This window comes from Uloborus diversus, chromosome 10 (assembly GCF_026930045.1).
Source record: "Uloborus diversus isolate 005 chromosome 10, Udiv.v.3.1, whole genome shotgun sequence".
NCBI lineage: Eukaryota > Metazoa > Arthropoda > Arachnida > Araneae > Uloboridae > Uloborus > Uloborus diversus.
In genome coordinates this window covers 101,207,066-101,225,407 of record NC_072740.1, presented here as the reverse complement: position 1 = coordinate 101,225,407, position 18,342 = coordinate 101,207,066, and the positions used below count along the sequence as shown (strand labels likewise).

At 30.3% G+C, this 18,342-nt stretch overlaps 1 protein-coding gene across 1 annotated transcript in view; it reads left to right on the top strand.

The window, feature by feature from the left end:
* Positions 1-18,342, top strand: part of LOC129231541 (nucleolar protein 4-like) — a 63,963-nt gene that overhangs the window by 6,961 nt on the left and 38,660 nt on the right. The window contains exon 2 of the mRNA XM_054865883.1: positions 5,760-6,071. Coding sequence (XP_054721858.1) covers positions 5,760-6,071 — 312 coding nt within the window. The remainder of the gene's footprint in view (positions 1-5,759; positions 6,072-18,342) is intronic.

Genomic DNA, 18,342 nt, shown 5'->3' with positions numbered 1-18,342 from the left:
TAATATGATAGAAACGAATGCTTGGTTGAATCGATATTCGCCTGGTTTTTATATTCCTGTAGTGTTAATTACTCAAAGGACATGTTATACGTGTATATTCATGGATGCGGCGATGGAAGTTACTTTTTTTAGGGTTAAATTTAAGTTTTTTTAATGAATCTTTAGACGCTTTTAAGATATTTTATAGACTTCTCTACATCTATTAAGTATAGTTAATGAAGAAAATGGCATTTTCATAGAAATTCGATTTTTTTGAGGGCCTCAAATATCTGAAATAACAATAACAGTTGCTTAATGGATCTTGAAAATAAAACAAATGCACAACACAAAAGTGCCTTAAAGTGCATCAAAAACTTAGCAGTTTCTTCAAAAAAATTTCAAAAGTTTGTCATTTAACATTATGATACAGCAATTTATCTAGTACGTCTGGAGCAAGAATAAGAAAATTGAAACAAAACTTTTCCCAGTATTTTGTAGAGCGTAATTTGCGTATTTAATTTTATATTTTCTGTGAGAATTTTACAAACTGATGTGAAATTAGTTTAAAGATGACGATGGAATGATACAAAATAACTCGATTAATTATTGTTTCGAAGTCAATTCTTTGCAAATGTCTAGGAACTAAAGAGAACCTTCTGACCCAGAATACACACCATATGCATTTGTTTTCTTTTTGTTATTGTTAGTGCTACAAATATCTTCCGTTAAAAATGTAATACGCTTTTAAAATATGAGTTTTTTAGTTGAATTTGAATAAAAATGAAGAAGCATTTAGAAAATGCTCTAGTTTTAATCTTCCCTTGTTGAATTTCTAATAGCACTTTTTCTTGTTTTCAACCCCAAGCACTTTCATTTTATTCATGTAGTTTTATACGATGGAAAGTCAGACAACATTCAAGAATCTTTACTCTCATGTTTAATATAAAAAAAGTAACAAAACTAATATGATTGAAGAATTTTTTGCGGTAATTATTAACCAAAGATATAAAAAGAAAAAAAAACTGTCTAGCAACTCTTAAATTTATGAAAACATAATGGAATAAAAACTCAATAATAACGGATTAACTAATAATGAAAATCTTTAGAGCCTAGTCAAAAATAAGGCAATGAAATTCAAAGTTGGTTCTTAAACAAGAGCCAAATGTAACAGTTATTTACCACAGACACACACACACACACACACACACACACAAAAAATAAATAAAAACACACTGGGAAAGTTAAGCTAAATGCATGGGGCGTTAAAAGCTGATACTAAATGTATTCAAGATATTTTATCTTCTACTAATCAAATATTCAGAGCTAGAGCTTCCGATAAAAGCAGGGAAGAAATGTTATGATCAATTAACTTCTGAATCTCTTCAATTAAGTCAAATACTTTAATCTCACTAATCAAATAATTTAAGGTAAAATCGAAAGTAAAACGTCGGAAGAAACGAAGTTATCACTAAATGGCGGACATTATTTAATTAAGCTAAATACTTTAATCGCCATCAACGGAATTGTTGAATCTGTAATTGAAAATGAGAGCAGTCAAAAGAGGCGAAAAAGAACTCCTCTTTTATATTTTGACACTGTCCAATTAAGTAAATATTTCAGTTTCTACTATCTGGAATACCAGATATTTTGTTGACGTGAAAGGCTCAGAGGATGAGTATTGATTTGAAATTCTGATGAAACTATCAGCAATTATCTAATAACCTTTGTTTTATTTCGTAACAGTACATGTATCACGGCTTACTTCCAGATGTTGTGATTTTATTTTGAATGTCATCTTATGATAAACGATGAAATCATTTATATCTTGGTAAACAATGCTAAACAAGTTAGATTTTAGCGGAAAATAACCCAATTTGCGGGATTTAGCTTCAAAATCATTTACAGAAATTTGAAAATAAATTTAACAGATGAAAAGTACTTAATACTAAAGAATAATACCATAAAGAATGATAGCTGCTTAAATGTCTATCATTCGAAGTCAACATATATGTTTGCCACAGATCTTTGACACACAAAATAAATCTGTACAACTCGTTTCACCTCAATTACAGTACTTTTGCAGAAAATCTGTCTTAAGGGAGAAAACTTTCTTTAGGTTACAAAAAAGAAAAAAATAAAAATAAAAAAAGCGCAAATATTAATCTGTGGACTTTCCCTTTTTACCCTGAAGACTTCAATTAACGTAAGAAATCTCTATAACTTGATTCATTGCAAGTATAGTATCTTTGCAGAGAATATAACTTCAGTGAGAATATTTTATTTACATTTCAAAAATATATTGGGTAAAAGTGGGAGAGGCGCCATACTTTTTGTAGAAATTTGACAAAAAATTAAAAATGCAATATAAATCAACCCTTTATGTTTAATTTTAAAGTTACACTACTATTAAGCATTAAATTTACCATTAACGAGCTTTCGACTAAAATAAAAAGAATTAAAAAAATAAAAATTGCAAGTTGACAAAAGGCCATCTCTCCCATAACGTGTGGGAGAGACGCCATGTAGGGGAAAAGGGGGCTAGTGTGATCAAATTTTGCATTTTTGGAGATTAAAAAAACTAAATACTGTTTTTAATGAACCTAACATTTTTTTTATAATAATTTGCACTTTTTCGCGTATTTCAATTTAAATTTTAAAAACATTTAACCAAACAGTTATTTAATTTTTTTTAAAAAAAGGTTTTTTTTTTCCACACTAGCCCCATGTCATGAACTAGTGCTAGAATACTAATTAAGCAATGTAAACAGTGGCTTTAAAAACATAAATAAATACATTTTAACCTAAATAGCAGATTCATTCCTTAGCCAATGTTAACCTTAACAAAGCATATTTCAATTAATAATGAAATTTTAAGATATTAATTCGAAGCTATGAATTGTCTAAAAATAAAGAAACAATTTAAAAGACAAATTAAAACGTTTAAAAGCTATTTACTTTTATTTAGATGAAAAAAGGTGATTTTAACACAGAAGAGATTTTTTTTTCCACTTTACAACATTATTAAAGATATCAACATTAAATGTTATGTGAGATGCGGAGTAGAACATGCACTGTAAAAACGATTCAGAAACGTTACTGGAAATTAATGGGCAGCTCATGTGCCCAATTTGAGGAACGTTTCCCGCTAAAAATCCGTAACCTTCATGAAATTATTCTTTAATCTCTCTAAAGAAAATGGAGATCTACTCATTGAGAGCTTAGGCAAAACGTTCTAAAGAATACGGAGAATTCTCATTGAGAGATGAGAGCTCAGTCTACCTGGGCGAACCGTAATTGAATGCAAGACGATACACTTAATAAATACATTCAGTTAATCTTTAAACTGGTAGCTAAAAATATTTTTCACACCATTGAGGAGTCTACATTCGTGCAGCGTGAAACAATTCAGAAAAAGTTTTTTCCAAACATACTTGATTTTACATGGAAATTGGTTAAAATCTGAAATCCCGCAACGTTCCACGGAAATAATCAGTAACGTTTTGATTTTTTTTTACAATGTGCTACTAGCAACATCTGGCAATGATAGTTTCCCTACGATTTCATTCATTACAAATACAATCAAAAACAATAACTTTAGTTTACTAAAACATGCAGACTTGCGATTTTGTTTGGAAGAACTTATTTGCTTCATATTAACGCACTTGTTTTTATTTCACATAAGTCATATTTCGTTACCAAAAACGTTTTATCCTTGAAAGTGTTTTTTTCCCGAATAATTTGATGTTTAGACGATCGAAAGAGGGATACAGCTTCAACTAAAAACTAATATTGAATTATGACAAATTGAGCTCGTTTAGTTCTGGAAGAACTTCTTGTCATTATAAATAATATATCCTTTGCAGTTTTTGTTTGCGTCGAAAAAAAAAGAATTTCATAGAAATATTAATTATTGGCTATTTTCATATTAACCTACCATACCCCTTTTTCTAATCAATTTATTTTACCACAAATAACTTGATTTTATTAATATGGTTTTTTATTTAACATTTTCAAATTAACCAACTTTGGACAAATTTTAGAAACAAATATGACCTTTGGAAAAACTCCTTTCACAAAGGTCATATTTGTCTCTAAAAATTGTTTTAATTTTAAAGAATATATCTTTGAAATAATTTGAGCTTAAGACTATCAAGAGAGGAATGTAGTCCCTGCTAGAAATCAAGGTTATCATACAGAAAATTGTGCGTCGTCAATTTTGGAAGAACATCTTATAAAGGATGCGTCCTTTTCAATTTTTGCTTGAGTCAAAAAAAAAAAAAAAAATCATGGAAATATTAGTGACTGAAATGTCAACAGAGGTAAACAATGCTATTTTTAAATCTTTCTCTTTTCACAGATTTCTACTTTTCTTAAAAATAAAGTTTTTCTCACCAAGCAATGTATACAAACTACATTTATAACTTAACTCTTATCGTGAAGGCATTAAAATGGTCACTTGAGTTAAAAAATAAAATTTACAAAAGCATTTCATAGAGATATTGTTTAAAGAAAAACCACAAAGGTAAAAAATGACATCTTATATTTTTACCTATCTCTTTTTACAGATTGCTACTTTTATTTCAAATTCTTGAACTCAGTATACCATTTTTCTTTTACTATTTTTAATTATATGAACATTGCAGTTTTTACTCGCGCGTCAAAAAATAAAATTTACAAAAACAGTTTACCGAAATACCCTAAAGGTAAAAAGATGCCATGCTTTATTTTCATAACTATCCCCTTTCACATATTTCTACTTTTCAAATTTTTTACTCAGTGTTTCAATTTTCACGCATGGATAAAACCTTTACAAACTAATTGCTGACATAAAAGATATCGCACACCTAGTACAACACTGCCACTTCTCCAAAAACTACTTTTCGAGAAAAATTTAATTTAAATGTAATGCGCCCTAGCTTAAATTCTTATAGTAACACACTGACACATCACAAAAATAAGATTTTTTTTCTCTTTTGGCTGTCTTGCATTTTAATAGAACTAATAAAAGTGCACCAGGACATGTATATAACTCAAAATCGACAATTTTTGACTCGTGGTGGTGTTGTATTAGGTGTGCGATATGTCCATTGCAATTTATACTCGCGACAGAAAATAAAATTTTGCAAAAGAATTTTTCCGAAATACCCCGAAGTTAAAAAAATTCCATGTTTTATTTTCATAACTATCCCGTTTCACACATTTTTACTTTTCAAATTCTTGCCAATCAAATCGACTCAGTCTATCAATTTTCATGCATGGATAAAACCTTTCTAAATTATATTAAAAACTTTATAATCACGGAAATTAACGATTCATCCATGCAGTTTTTACTCACGTCAAAAAATTAAATTTACAGAAGCATTTTACGGAAATACCGCAAGATAAAAAAAAAAAAATAATAACATGCTTTATTTTTAAAGATATCCCCTTTCACAGATTGCTACTCTTATTAAAAAAAATTCTTGTACTCCGTATATCATTTTTCTTGCATGGATAAAACCATTAAAAATTAATTGCTATTTTTAAGGATATATCCATTCAGTTTTTACTTGGATCAAAAAATAAAATTTGAAAAAGCATTTTACCGAAACATCGTCAAGATTTAAAAAAAAAAAAAAGAAAAGAAAATGCTTTATTTTTATATAGCTATCCCTTTTTCAGAGATGCTACTTTTGTTTCAAATTCTTTTACTCAATATATCAATATCCCTATGCATGTATGAAACCTTTGTGACTTAATTGTGTCCGATTGAGTTTCCACTCCATTCTCTCCTTTCACAGATAGCAGAGATGTATTCTTTTCTTCCCCGCGAAGCTGTGACCCATTTCCTGATGTCTTGTACGGACTGTCAGAAGCGAATGCATCTGGGCGCTGAGCAAGCGCCGACGCAGCAACAGCAGAAGACAGCGACGGGTCACCATGACAACGAGCAGCAGATCGACGCAGAAAGCCTCAGCTCTCTCGACACGACGGCCGGGGACGACGTCGACTCCTTGCACATCGACTACAGCCTGCCGATCACGACTACGTACCTCAAACACATGAGAAGTCTTGGCTACTCCGAAGAAGATGCTCTCAATCCAGATAGAGAGGTCAGTTTCTCTTTTACCCTTATCTTTTTTTTTTCCTGGTTTATTTCACTTCATGCTTTTTTATTTATGCGGTTGCTGCGCTACATGGGTAGCGTTTGGCATCAGATGCGCGAGCCTAAAAAATAATAGCGGCTACATTGTAACCAAACTTGAAGATCAATTTCACCCGTGTTCTTTTTTCCCAAAACAAGCATGAAAAAATTAAGCTCGCAGTATGTAAATATCTATTTACTTCAAGCGTTCCTTCTTCGAATAAACGAGTTTTTTTTTTACACTCATTCACTTTAATTTTGTTTTTGGTGCTAGATTTCTTACTTATGTTAACCCCGTTTATCATGCCACATTTATTGTAATAAAGCTTGATGATCAATTTCCTCCGTCTTCTATTCCAGCGAAACAGGCATGAAAAAATGAAGCGCGCAGTTCGTATCAGTAAAGTATATTATAACTTATTTACTTTTAAGTGTTCCTTCCTCGAATAAAATATTTTTTTACACTCATTCACAAAAATATGTTTTTGGTGCTAGATTTCACTTATGTTAACCCCGTTAAACGTGTCGCATTTATTGTAACAAAACTTAGTGATGAATTTTATCAGTGCTCTTTTTTCCCAAAACAAGCATGAAAACATGACGCGTGCAGTTAATATCAATGAAGTATGAAAATACATACTTACTTCAAGTGCTCCTGCTTTGTTTTTTTTTTTTCATATTCATATACATTAATATGTTTTTGGTGACAAATTTCATTCATATTCTTTTTTCCCAAAACAAGTACGAAAAAATGATGCACACATTTCCTATTTATGAAGTATGTAAACACTTATTTACTTCAAGTGTTCGCTCTTCAAATATATAATTGTCTACACTAATTTACAGTAATATGCTTTTGGTGCCAGATTTCTATGTTATGTTGACCCGTTTTTGGTGCTACATTTGTGAAGTTACATATTAAACAAATTTGGTGATCAAAGTCATATGTCTCCTTGTTTTTCACAAAACAAGCATGAAAAAATGAAGCGTGCAGCTCCTATTTGTGGAGTATGTAAATACTTATTTGCTTCAAGTGCTCCTTCTTTGAATGGAATAATTTTCTACATTCATTTACATTAATATGTTTTTGAGACCATACTTCTTACTTTCATTTTCCCCGTTTGTCGCGCCACATATATGAAATTAACACAACGATATAAGAAAAATAAAGCACGGAGTTCCTGCAAACGAAAAATATAAATTCATTCTTATATTTTTGGTATCATGTTTACCTTTGCTTCTGTCTCTTTTGATGAAATACTAACCAAAAGTTTGGAATGAAAAGTGCACTTTCTTCAAATGAAGTATGAAAATACTTATTTATTTACATTTCCACTTCACGAGTTATATTTCCGGATAAATTTCTCATATTATGCACATGCGTTTTAATGTACATTGCATTACAAGTATATATTTCATTCACTATTACATTTAATCTCTTCCTCGAGTTTTATTGAAATTGCAATGGAATGCATGCAAAATTAAATCGTGTACATCTTTGAATTGCAGTGTGCAAATGCTTATTTACTTGTTGATTTTTTTTTCTCAGTGAAATGAATTTCACTTTTAAATGTTTTCTTTTCTTGGATAAATGGGTATGTTAACAAAATATTTTTTTCCCTTCGCTTCCAATAAACTTTCCAATAATAAAATAATTTAATGCTGCGTGCCGATATCAGCACGTAAATGCTTATGTACGTTTTAAGTTCCAACAATGTTTTTATCCAGCATGAAATAATTCATTTATTTATTTCATTCCAAAGAAAGGAATTTTTAAAAGATTTCATACATTTTTTACTTCCATCCATTTTTTGCGTTGTTTTTGGAAATAGTGATCAAAACAATGAAAATGAATAGTAGCTTCTCTACAAACGTGGCATATATGTTTACGGTTCGGCTTTTACTTAATACTATCTTGACAAAATAAAACTTTCATTAGTGATCATGTTTTTATGCCTTAAGTCTAATGTTTTATAGTCATCATCCTTTTTTCGTGAAGATGTATGACCTTACAAATTAGAAGAGCTAAGTTTTTTTGCTTACAAATATGGATAACTCGGTCGTTGTAATGTAACTTAACGAGCTGATGTTTGCATCACATGACTTCCTTTTACACCAATTTAATGTTATTTCCTCATTATTGGCAATTTTAATGTGATTCAATAGTTAACGCTCTGAATATCACAAACAGTGGCGAAATTAAAACCAGATTTAAAAGCAAAAATCGCCAAATTTGTCGCCAAGTTGGCGACGGAACTTGGCGACCAAAAGAATGGCGATATATCGTCAAGTGCCAGCAAAATTATAACACCACTTGAGTTATCGAAATTAACAATGATTTCCCCCAAAAAGGTGCAAAAGACCCTTTCAGAAACACCCAAATGCAACCAAAAGAGAAGGTGCCTAACTAGACCCCACTAGGAGTTTATGTACCAAATTTCAACTTTCTAGGAAGTACCGTTCTTAAGTTATGCGACATACATACGCACATGCGCACATACACATGCATATATAGACGTCACGAGAAAACTCATTGTAATTAACTCGGGACTCGTCAAAATGGATATTTCGGGTGTCTATACGTTCTTAGGTATATATGCACGTGTGGTCGAATCAAAAGAAAAAAAAACCTCAACATTCATTCGGGAGTGAGCAAAATGGAAATTCAGGTCGATTTTTGAGTGAAACTTTTTTTGCGAATACAATATTTTCTTTTTTGTAAAAGAAAGAAAAAAAATTATCTTCCTTTTTCTACTGTTTAACGGCTACAGTTTTTTACTTGCAGGCTGACAAAAAGTAGTAGAACTAAAGGTTATTTCCACTTAAAAATAAAGAAAACTTAATTGATATTTTTATCTAGGCAGCGGTATGAAAGTTTATTGTACTAGCACACATATTTACCCAATTAACCCTAGAACAGATTAATCGTTTTGGAATAGTCATTTGTGTCCATGAAATTTCATTTTCTTTGAAGAACTACTTAATTACTTGCTGTGTAGATTTACTGCAATAATATTTTTTTTAATGTTATTTTTTCCAACCTATTTATTGTTTCAAATGTTTACTCTTATAAAAGAACTAACTTCCTCGTTCAAACGTATTTTTTTGTACACATTCTTATTTTTTCATCGCGTTACTTTTTCCGTTACTGTTTAAATTATGACAAAGAAAAAAAATATTTGTTTTCTCTTTTAATAATATGTAGAGCTTGGTTATTGTTAAATTTGAGATGGACAACTTAAACTCTCAGCATAAAACAACAATATTTACAAATTGATAAATCGTTTTGTGCTTTAATATTTACTGCTTTAAACAACCAGAATTATCCTATTCTTCAGCAAATTATTTACCTCAAATTTAAAAGGAATGAAGCATGTAAAATTCTTTGCACTAATCAAGGAGTTTATTTGTTTATCTATTTTATTCAATTGTTTTCGCTTGAATAAAACGAAACCATTTTTTCCGCAAGCATAAGTCAACGTAATTGGTGAGTTGACTTTGAAAAGGAGTTAAATGACAAAAAATTAACTTTTCATTGAATCGGACCTTTAATTAGAGGTCAATAGCGTTATAATAGCTTTAAGTCAATAACTCTTGTCAATTAGTGTTGGAGTTACCTCAAACTTGCTGCTGGTGTCAACTCACAACCTTTTGGGTTTGAAAGGGAACGAGCTAAAGGCTGACATAAACATGAGAATAATCTCATCTTCTCTTTTACTCTCGAGTGACTCTAACAGCTCTTGTAATTTGTAATGCACATTAAGATATTTTATGTTTCAATGTGTGATTTTTTTCTACTTACTGCTTTACAACCGGTATTATCTTGTACACTTCAGCAATTATTTTAGTAAAGATCAAATTAGAAAGATAAATTAAAGGTATATAAAGAAATATTAAAGTAAAGTAAAGGAAACATACGAAATTCAAAAGAACCTTAATGTTTTTAATGTAAACTAGACAAAAAAAATTTTCCTCCGATAATTGGAATTCGGAGCCGAATTTTAATATTTTTTTATGAAACTTGTAAGTGATGTAAACTTGTTTTGTAAATTAAATGGTTTATTAGTGTGCTTTTAACGGGAATTTTAATGAACATTAATCGTGTCCCCTTGTTTATTCTGTAAAATTTAGTTTCTGTCTCTTAACTCCATTTCAATTCTTTTTTTTTTTTACATATCCATGTAACATTGACTCGATGTTTGCTAAAAGCATTGTCTGAGCAAAATGAAATGTTCCGCTTCAAAAAATATGTAACTAGATTCCTGCTTAACAATTAAATTGGCGGCATCAATTACTGCTATGAAAATTAAAACAACGATTTTATTTGTTCCCAATAGATTACATTGGGGAACTGCGATGTGGTTGTCTTATATATCTGTGACTTGTTTTTCACTAACTTTCAACCTTTGAGTCCAAAAATGATTATTCTACCCCATCAAGTTTTTCAATTGCATAGTGCTCAAAGTGATCAATTCACAAAAACTGAAGCAATTTTTGAAACAATTGGACCAAAAATTCTTTTTGTCAATTCAGAATGATATACATCTCATGCACAATACAAAACAATTATCTTTCTGTGTTACTTATAAACTCGAAATTATTTTGTAAGTAACAATTTAATTATACTGAAAATATATTCTTTTTTTCCCCAATTCGAAAAATTTTATTTCACCCACTATTAGAGCAGTAGATTTTTCTGCAGCACGTACTTTACCGAAGAAAGTGTACACATTCACAGAAAATGCAGAGAAAAACCTGACTTGCTTGGTGGAATTAAACTTTTCTCCACTTTACCCCACCTTTTGCGGTACGTCTTAGGTTTTGGTTGAAGTAAATTACTACACAGTTTTAGAATCAGCATGGCTATTTTACAAACAACTCAAAAATCTCACCTGGCAAAAGTTTTGTTTAAACTTGTTCTCCTATGTTATTTATGATGATAAAAAAAAATCACTGAAAATGATTTTTACTGAAATTCAAAAAGGTTGAAATAAATAAAGAGCGTTAAAACCAATTCGCTTTTTTTTTTTTTTTTTTTGAGCTTTTTTTAATTTTCTTAAGGGAATATTTAAAGGTTTTTCTGCAAAAGAGATCTTGATTATAAGTCTTTACCTAAATAAATATTGCATTTTATTTCACTTGTACTAACAGTCCAAGTTAATTTAAGTTTGAAAAACATTTTTTTTTTACTTGGCTGCTTTTAATTATGGTCTAACATAGGAAACACTTATCAGACAACTATGTAAATGATTGAACAATTAATCTGATCTATTTGATATTGATATATTTCTTTGCGCTTTATTATTTATACTTACGAAGTCTTAGAGTGTTTTATTTCCAGTACATATAATCTTAGGAAGTTTGGAGAGCAATTTATACCAATGTTTTACCTTTGTTTTATTTCTCAAAATATTTTGTTTCCATTTGCACGCATTCATTCTTACAAAACCTTTTTAATGAAATTGTAACTAGTGAATAATATGATATTTAAACATTTATCGTCATGAATATTTGTTTACCTTATCATTAGTATTTAGTGCAACATTAACCTTTTCTGTTAATACATTTCTTAGTTGATAAAACTTGCTCCGATTACGTCAGATAAACTGTCACTGTACGTTCATTTCAACTTGTTTCATTTGATACTTTACCTGAATTAAAATAAAGTTTACAATTACTTTATTCCGCATATGTAAGATAGTTCCAACTGTAAACACGTTTGGTTTTTTTTCATTTCGTCAGCCTTTCAAATGAGTGCTTACACCAAATACAGATAACGTTCTTTTGATTTATTTGACGGTTAAATTTGTACTTAAATTTCTTAAGTAATTCGATTACTTTTGTTTCTTTAAAAAATCTCTGACTTGTGATCTGTCATATGCAATGCTTTAAATTTATTTTGTTTTCTTTTGTTTTACTTTTGCTTTATTTTTTAATTTAGTTTGTATAGTGTACTTAATCTCAGCTTTGGAATCAGTTTTCAAATTTACTTATTTACATGCATCAATACCTAAACACGTAAACCGCCATAAAATTATAAAGAAATATCTCTTCCTTGTAAGTTGGCAGTTATTTTTAATGAAATACCGTCTGTCTTTATATTTAGTTAGAAAATCATAATGATGGAGGAAGTAGATATTTTAACCCATATCTTGAGTGCAATTTTTCCAAACGTGTTATTTTGGGACGGAATAAACATTTGATTGTAAACTGTAGCTATCAGTTACCTTGTGCTGAAGTTCAATAAATCGAATTTAAAAAAAAAAATCTTCAATTGTTTTAAGAGAGAATTTCCTCATTGTACATTCAACTTTTAGGTCGGACACTGTAAAAACCGTTAAGTTCATGGAAAATAATGGCCAGCTAATATGCCAAATGTCTGCCAGTAACATGTTTTCAAAAAACAGGAAAGTTTCATGCTGAAAATTACAAAACTTCCTGAAATTCGCCTTGAATCTTTCTGAAAACTTCAGAACTCTTCCCATTTAAAGGTTGTCATGTTTCTGGATCAACTCAGTAACGTCAGTGGACACTTAAGTATATATATAGTAATTGCTTGGTACCTTTCAACTTTACCAGGAAAGTTTCGAAACCAAATATGGCCAAAGCTAAGACAGAATTGCAAGCAATTCGTTCGGAGCTACACTAATCAGAGTCCGCATTTCGCCCTTGATTGGGCCTCTTTCAATTCGGAGAGACCATAGGTAAGCTGAAAGAGAAACACATAACAAAAAACGTTAATATATTTTTACTCTGGTAGCAAAAAATGTTTTTTACCACAGTATAAAACCAGAATTCATGGAACTTGTTGTGATTCAGAAATCTTTTTTCGCAAGAAAACTTGTTTTTCGCAGAAAACTGGTGTAAATCTTTGATATCCAGAAAAAAAAAATCTGTGACTCTTCGGAATTTTTTACATTGAAGCAGTAAGTGTGAGAAATGCTAAGCATTTTTATCCATCTAATACTCTATTTTTGTTTATCCAATAATGCTCTTATGTTATCTAAGTGATAATATGCGGAGGAAGCACTTTCTTTCCTTGCAAAGTAAAAACAAGCTATTTCCCTCTTTTAGGAAGGTATGATTCTTCGGGATGAATATAAGTCTTGGAAGGAAAGAAAACTCACGTATACCTATTCTTTGTGTCATTCTAGCTTTTGATATCAATAAATATTAACTACCAACTAAACGAACTGAAATTAAGTTTCCATTATCTTTTTCTAATCATATTACTGCAAGAACTAGGCATGAAAAGTAATTACTCACGTGCTTAATAACTGCCCCATGAAGGAAGAGAAACATTTGAGGCACCTCGTAGTAATTAATTATAATATTTGCAATTGGTGCGGAAACGTTAATCAAAGACTACACTGTAAAAATGATTCAGAAACCTTCCTGGAAAATAATGGGCAGTTGATGTGCCCTATTTATGCCAGTAACATATCTTGCAAAAACCAGGAAAACTTTCCGCTAAAAATCAGAAACTTTCTTAATATTATATTTAAATCTTTCTTAAGTTTATGGAAATCTCCCGTGCCTAAAAATTCTCGCCCTGCCAAGCTGCAGCTATCCAAAGACCTCTTTGCTCTTTGGGAGCTTTGACAACCCGAACGGGTAGAAATCGGTCTAAAGACGACACACCTAATAAATACACTCAATTCATCTTTAAACTGGTAGCTAAACATATTTTTCACACCAGTGAGGAGTCTGCATGCAATGCATGCAACTTGAAGCAATTCAGGAACATTTTTTGCGAGTATACTTGATTTTACGTTGAAAGAGGTGGAAACCCGTGAAATCCCACAACGTTCCACGGAAATAATCAACAACGTTTTCGGAATTCTTTTACAGTGTAACATTGTGCCATTTCAAGGAAAACGGTCATTTTGTCCCGCACGTGACGCTTCATATATGTCATTAAAAATAATACTTTAAAATATTAATGAACAATTATTTTCTGCTTAACAAATTACAAACTTAAGTGTGATAGGATCTTAAGCAAAAGATTTCGTCATTACCCTTTAAAGTTATTTATTTTAAATGAAATATAAGAACCGTCTCGAGCGGGATAAGCGGTTGACTTTTTCGTGGAATGGTCCCATTGCTTTTAGAGAAACTAAAAAAATAACACAAATATTGGAGTAAAAAAAGCGGATTTTTGTAAACGTATGCATATTTGGAAACCCATGCTTGAAGTAAAAAGGCTAGATAGTAATTTGAAAAATGTATTAATTTTACAAACTAACCAACACATTAAAATTGAGTAAATGTAGTCGTAATGAATCAAAGTGTTCTAAGGTTATACCAGGATATATTTCATGTTTCGTTAAAACATTAATTTTTAAATAAAAATTATGTAATTATTATTAACTCCAGAAATTTAGTTTTACGGAATCATCACAGCCCTTTCACAATCAATTGATCACATTTTTATTGATTCCCCATTTAAATGTGCATTATCAAGCATCAATGGTTTTTACGTAAGTAATTTATGAAGGGTTTAAAAAAATTATTGTTTCGGAGCAAGAAGGACATTGTCAAGTGTCCTTGCTCGAAATCATTAGGATTTAAAATGTGTTTTTAAATAGTTCTGAAATGCATCAAAAATATAAAACGTTAGTTAAATTATATCTTTCACATAAAAATAATTATATCAGTACAATTTCAGCAAAAAAAAAAAACCTTGAAAAATTGTTTTCTTTAATTATGTCTCAAAATTTCTTATGCTCCTTATTGTTCACTCTGTTATAGCCATTTCCATTGAAGGTAACAAATTTTCAGAAATCATACATAACTTTACTGATAGAAATTCATTATGTGTCCTCATACTAATATGATCTTTATAGACATTATAAATTAACACACATAAATGGTGAGCATTAAAATTTGCGAAACAGCTTTCCCTTTAAAAGTGTTTCATATATACTGAGAAGAAATAGTGGGCTTCTTCATGCGGATTGCACACGAGTTCAGAAATCAGATATAAATTTATGAAATGTAATTGCAGTTTTTCTTTTTCGTAAGTTATACAAGCAAATTTATGACCATTATTTCAGATTTAATAAGGTTGGTTCATCTGGGTTTTGAACGAGTTTGCCATTCCAATGAAGCGTGTTAGTCGTATTTACTTTAACGAGTAAAATCCTCGCCTTTTCGTACTCTTTATAAATCAGCTCGCATGTACACTGTAAAAACGATTTAGAAACGTTCCTGGAAAATAATGGGCAGCTGATGTGCCCAATTTCTTCCAGTAACATATTTTACAAAAGCCAGGAACGTTTTCCGCTAAAATTCAGTAACCTCCTGAAATATTCAGAAATCTTCCTGCTTAAAGCCTGTCGTGCCTGTGGAAGTTCAGAGTAAAATTAGAGTGATATAATATAACAACTTGGCACTACCTTGCGTGTTTCATACTCTGATTTGCGCTCTTTGGATGCTTTATCAGTTTAGACTGGCCGCAACCGAACTATAACCGATACACTTTATAAATACGCTTAGTTAATCTTTAAACTGGGAGCTAAAAATATTTTTTACTGCAATGAGAAGTCTGATTTCGTGCGACTATTAGCAATTCATTAAACTTTTTGACATTGATACTTGATTATTCCAGGAAGTGGATAAAAACCACTGAAATCCCGGAACGTTACACGACAATATTCAGTAACGTTTCGGAATTTTTTTACAGTGTGCACCGAAGTTATTATCTCAATCAACGTATGGGAAATGGAGCAAAGTGAAATAGTTAAGATGACTGATCGTTTTCAAACTGATCGAATTTGAAATTTGTTTTGAAAATTACAGAACGTAAAGAAAGAACATTGTTTTTTTTTTTTTTAACTTGCATTGAAACTTTATTTTTTTATTTTGGAAATTGATTTGCGTCTCCAAAAAAAAAAAAAGCAAAATGTTCGTCATTTTTTCCCATGGGACAAAGTGAAAAATAAAATATTTTTCTAATGAAATATTTTTTAGTCTATTATAAAAAAATTTGACTAAATGAATCAGCAAATAAAAGGTTGAATAAATAATTGACAAGATCTTGAAAAAATAAACAAATAGTAAATTAATTAATTATTCTATAAAGAAATATAAATGAGTGAGTTAATAAAACAATAAGGGAATAAATGAATAAATAGAAAATCACTAAATGATGGGAAAAATGAATTAATTAATAAATTAATACGTAAGTGATTTAGTAAATGATTAGGTGAGCAAACGAAAAAAAACTATTTAACTTGACCTCATCTACTTTGCCTTGTACTTGATTAATTGTACAAAATATTTCAAATACAAATAAGTTTAATTTACTAAAATAAAGCAATTTAATTAACTAAACTATTACCATTAACCATATAAATGGTGCGCCGTTTGTTAGTGTAATATATCTCAATTAATCTTTAAAATGTTAATAACTTAATCATCTTATAATAACGAAAGTATTTATTGACTAATAACAAAATATTTCAAAATCAGTACCAATTTTTGAAAATTGCTAGTTCTATCACATGCTTAAAAATCTTTGCGCATTTTTTTCTGATTGAAGAAAACATATGGTACTACATAGTTAAAATATTACGAGATAGGTGGCGCTAAAAGCAGGGTAAATACTTCCAAATTTCACTTTGCCTTACATTTCCCTACTTTTAGGTTTCAAATTTAGCATAATTTCGTTTTCTGTGAAAGTATTTTTCTTCTATAAAATAACAAATTCTATAGAAAAACAAACAAATTTGAAGAAGCATCACATAACAATCTTGATGGCAGAGCAAACTATGCTCTTATTCATTTCATTCTGTTACACATAATTAATCAGAGTTTTAATCATTAAATTATTCATTTATGCAAAAGATTATCATTGCCAACTCCTTCTGGAATAAAAGAAAGATAAATTTTCCCAGGTAAAATTAATCCTCCGAAATTTCCTTCAGTAAATTAAATTTTTTCTTCCCCAAACATCTCTTCAGCTTCAAAGAGTAGTTCACTTTCAACAAGCCACACCCAAAACCCAAATCTGAAAATCCTTATGCTTCCTTCATTAAAATCCCCGATCCCATCTTTTTTCCAAAGAGGTAGATTTACTTTCGAATGCCAAGTCTGAATTTAATGAATTACTCTGGCAATGACGTCATCAGGGAGGCGCAACAGGTATCAATTCTTTGGGGTCCTGTTGCTATGGTTACATTTCAGCAGAATTCTACAAAGCGTTGCAATGCAACTGATATATTGTCGATTTCCTTGGCTTCTCTTCTGTTTCACTCAATACGCTTTTGCATGTGCGATTTACTGTGATAATGGATGAATTCTTTAACAAAAAGGTGAAGATCAAGGCTCTACAGTTGCCCATTTTGGGGATAATTACTTTCTCGTAAGAAGACTTTATTTTTTATTTTTTATTTTTTTGTTTTAACTAATTTACAAGTTCACCAAAATTGATTTTTTTTCTTTAATTCTGGCAAGGATTCTTCATATTTGACACAAGTATTTTTTATGCCGTGATATTTTTTAATAATTTAATTTAAGAAACAAATTAATGCCGCAATCATAAAGACTACTTTCATAGCTTTCCATTTAAATACAATTTTAAAGCGACGCGACGCATTATGTTGAACGTAACTATAAAGACGCTGGTTTGAAGAGCGTTACTGCTATTCAACTTTAAAGTCTGTTAGAATTTACATTTATTACTTAAAAATGTATCATCGTCTGCATTTTTTTCATTTTTTTGAGTTATTTAAGTATCGTTTGCGTTGTTTGTTGTTTTTTTATAATGGCAACGATAAAAGAAATTAGAATAGTTGAAATGTTTTGATGTAATCTGAATGTTTCTTTTCTCAACCATTGCTGGCGGAGAATATTATTCTATAATTAACATAAGTATGTATTTACAAGTAATTTTTTTAAATAAAAATTGAGAATTTGATTTTATTACATTAGAGAGCATTGATTATTTATTTAAAAATTCCAAGAAGTAAATGGAAGTCACAAAATAAGATAATTGTGAATATAATAAACTCACAGGAGTCATACTCTGTGACACGTCTCTTGTGGCTTCTCTGCAACAATTAAGTTGTGACTAATCACTTTGGGACATTTTAAGCCATCACTGCAAAGTCATTTTTAACGTCGCCACGAACTGGCATTTGCAAGTTAAAAATATTAAATGTTTTTATCCCCTATTATAGTAGAAGCCAAGAAACAGTTGAAGAAATTTAACTGACCACACCTGAGCAAAAATGGCA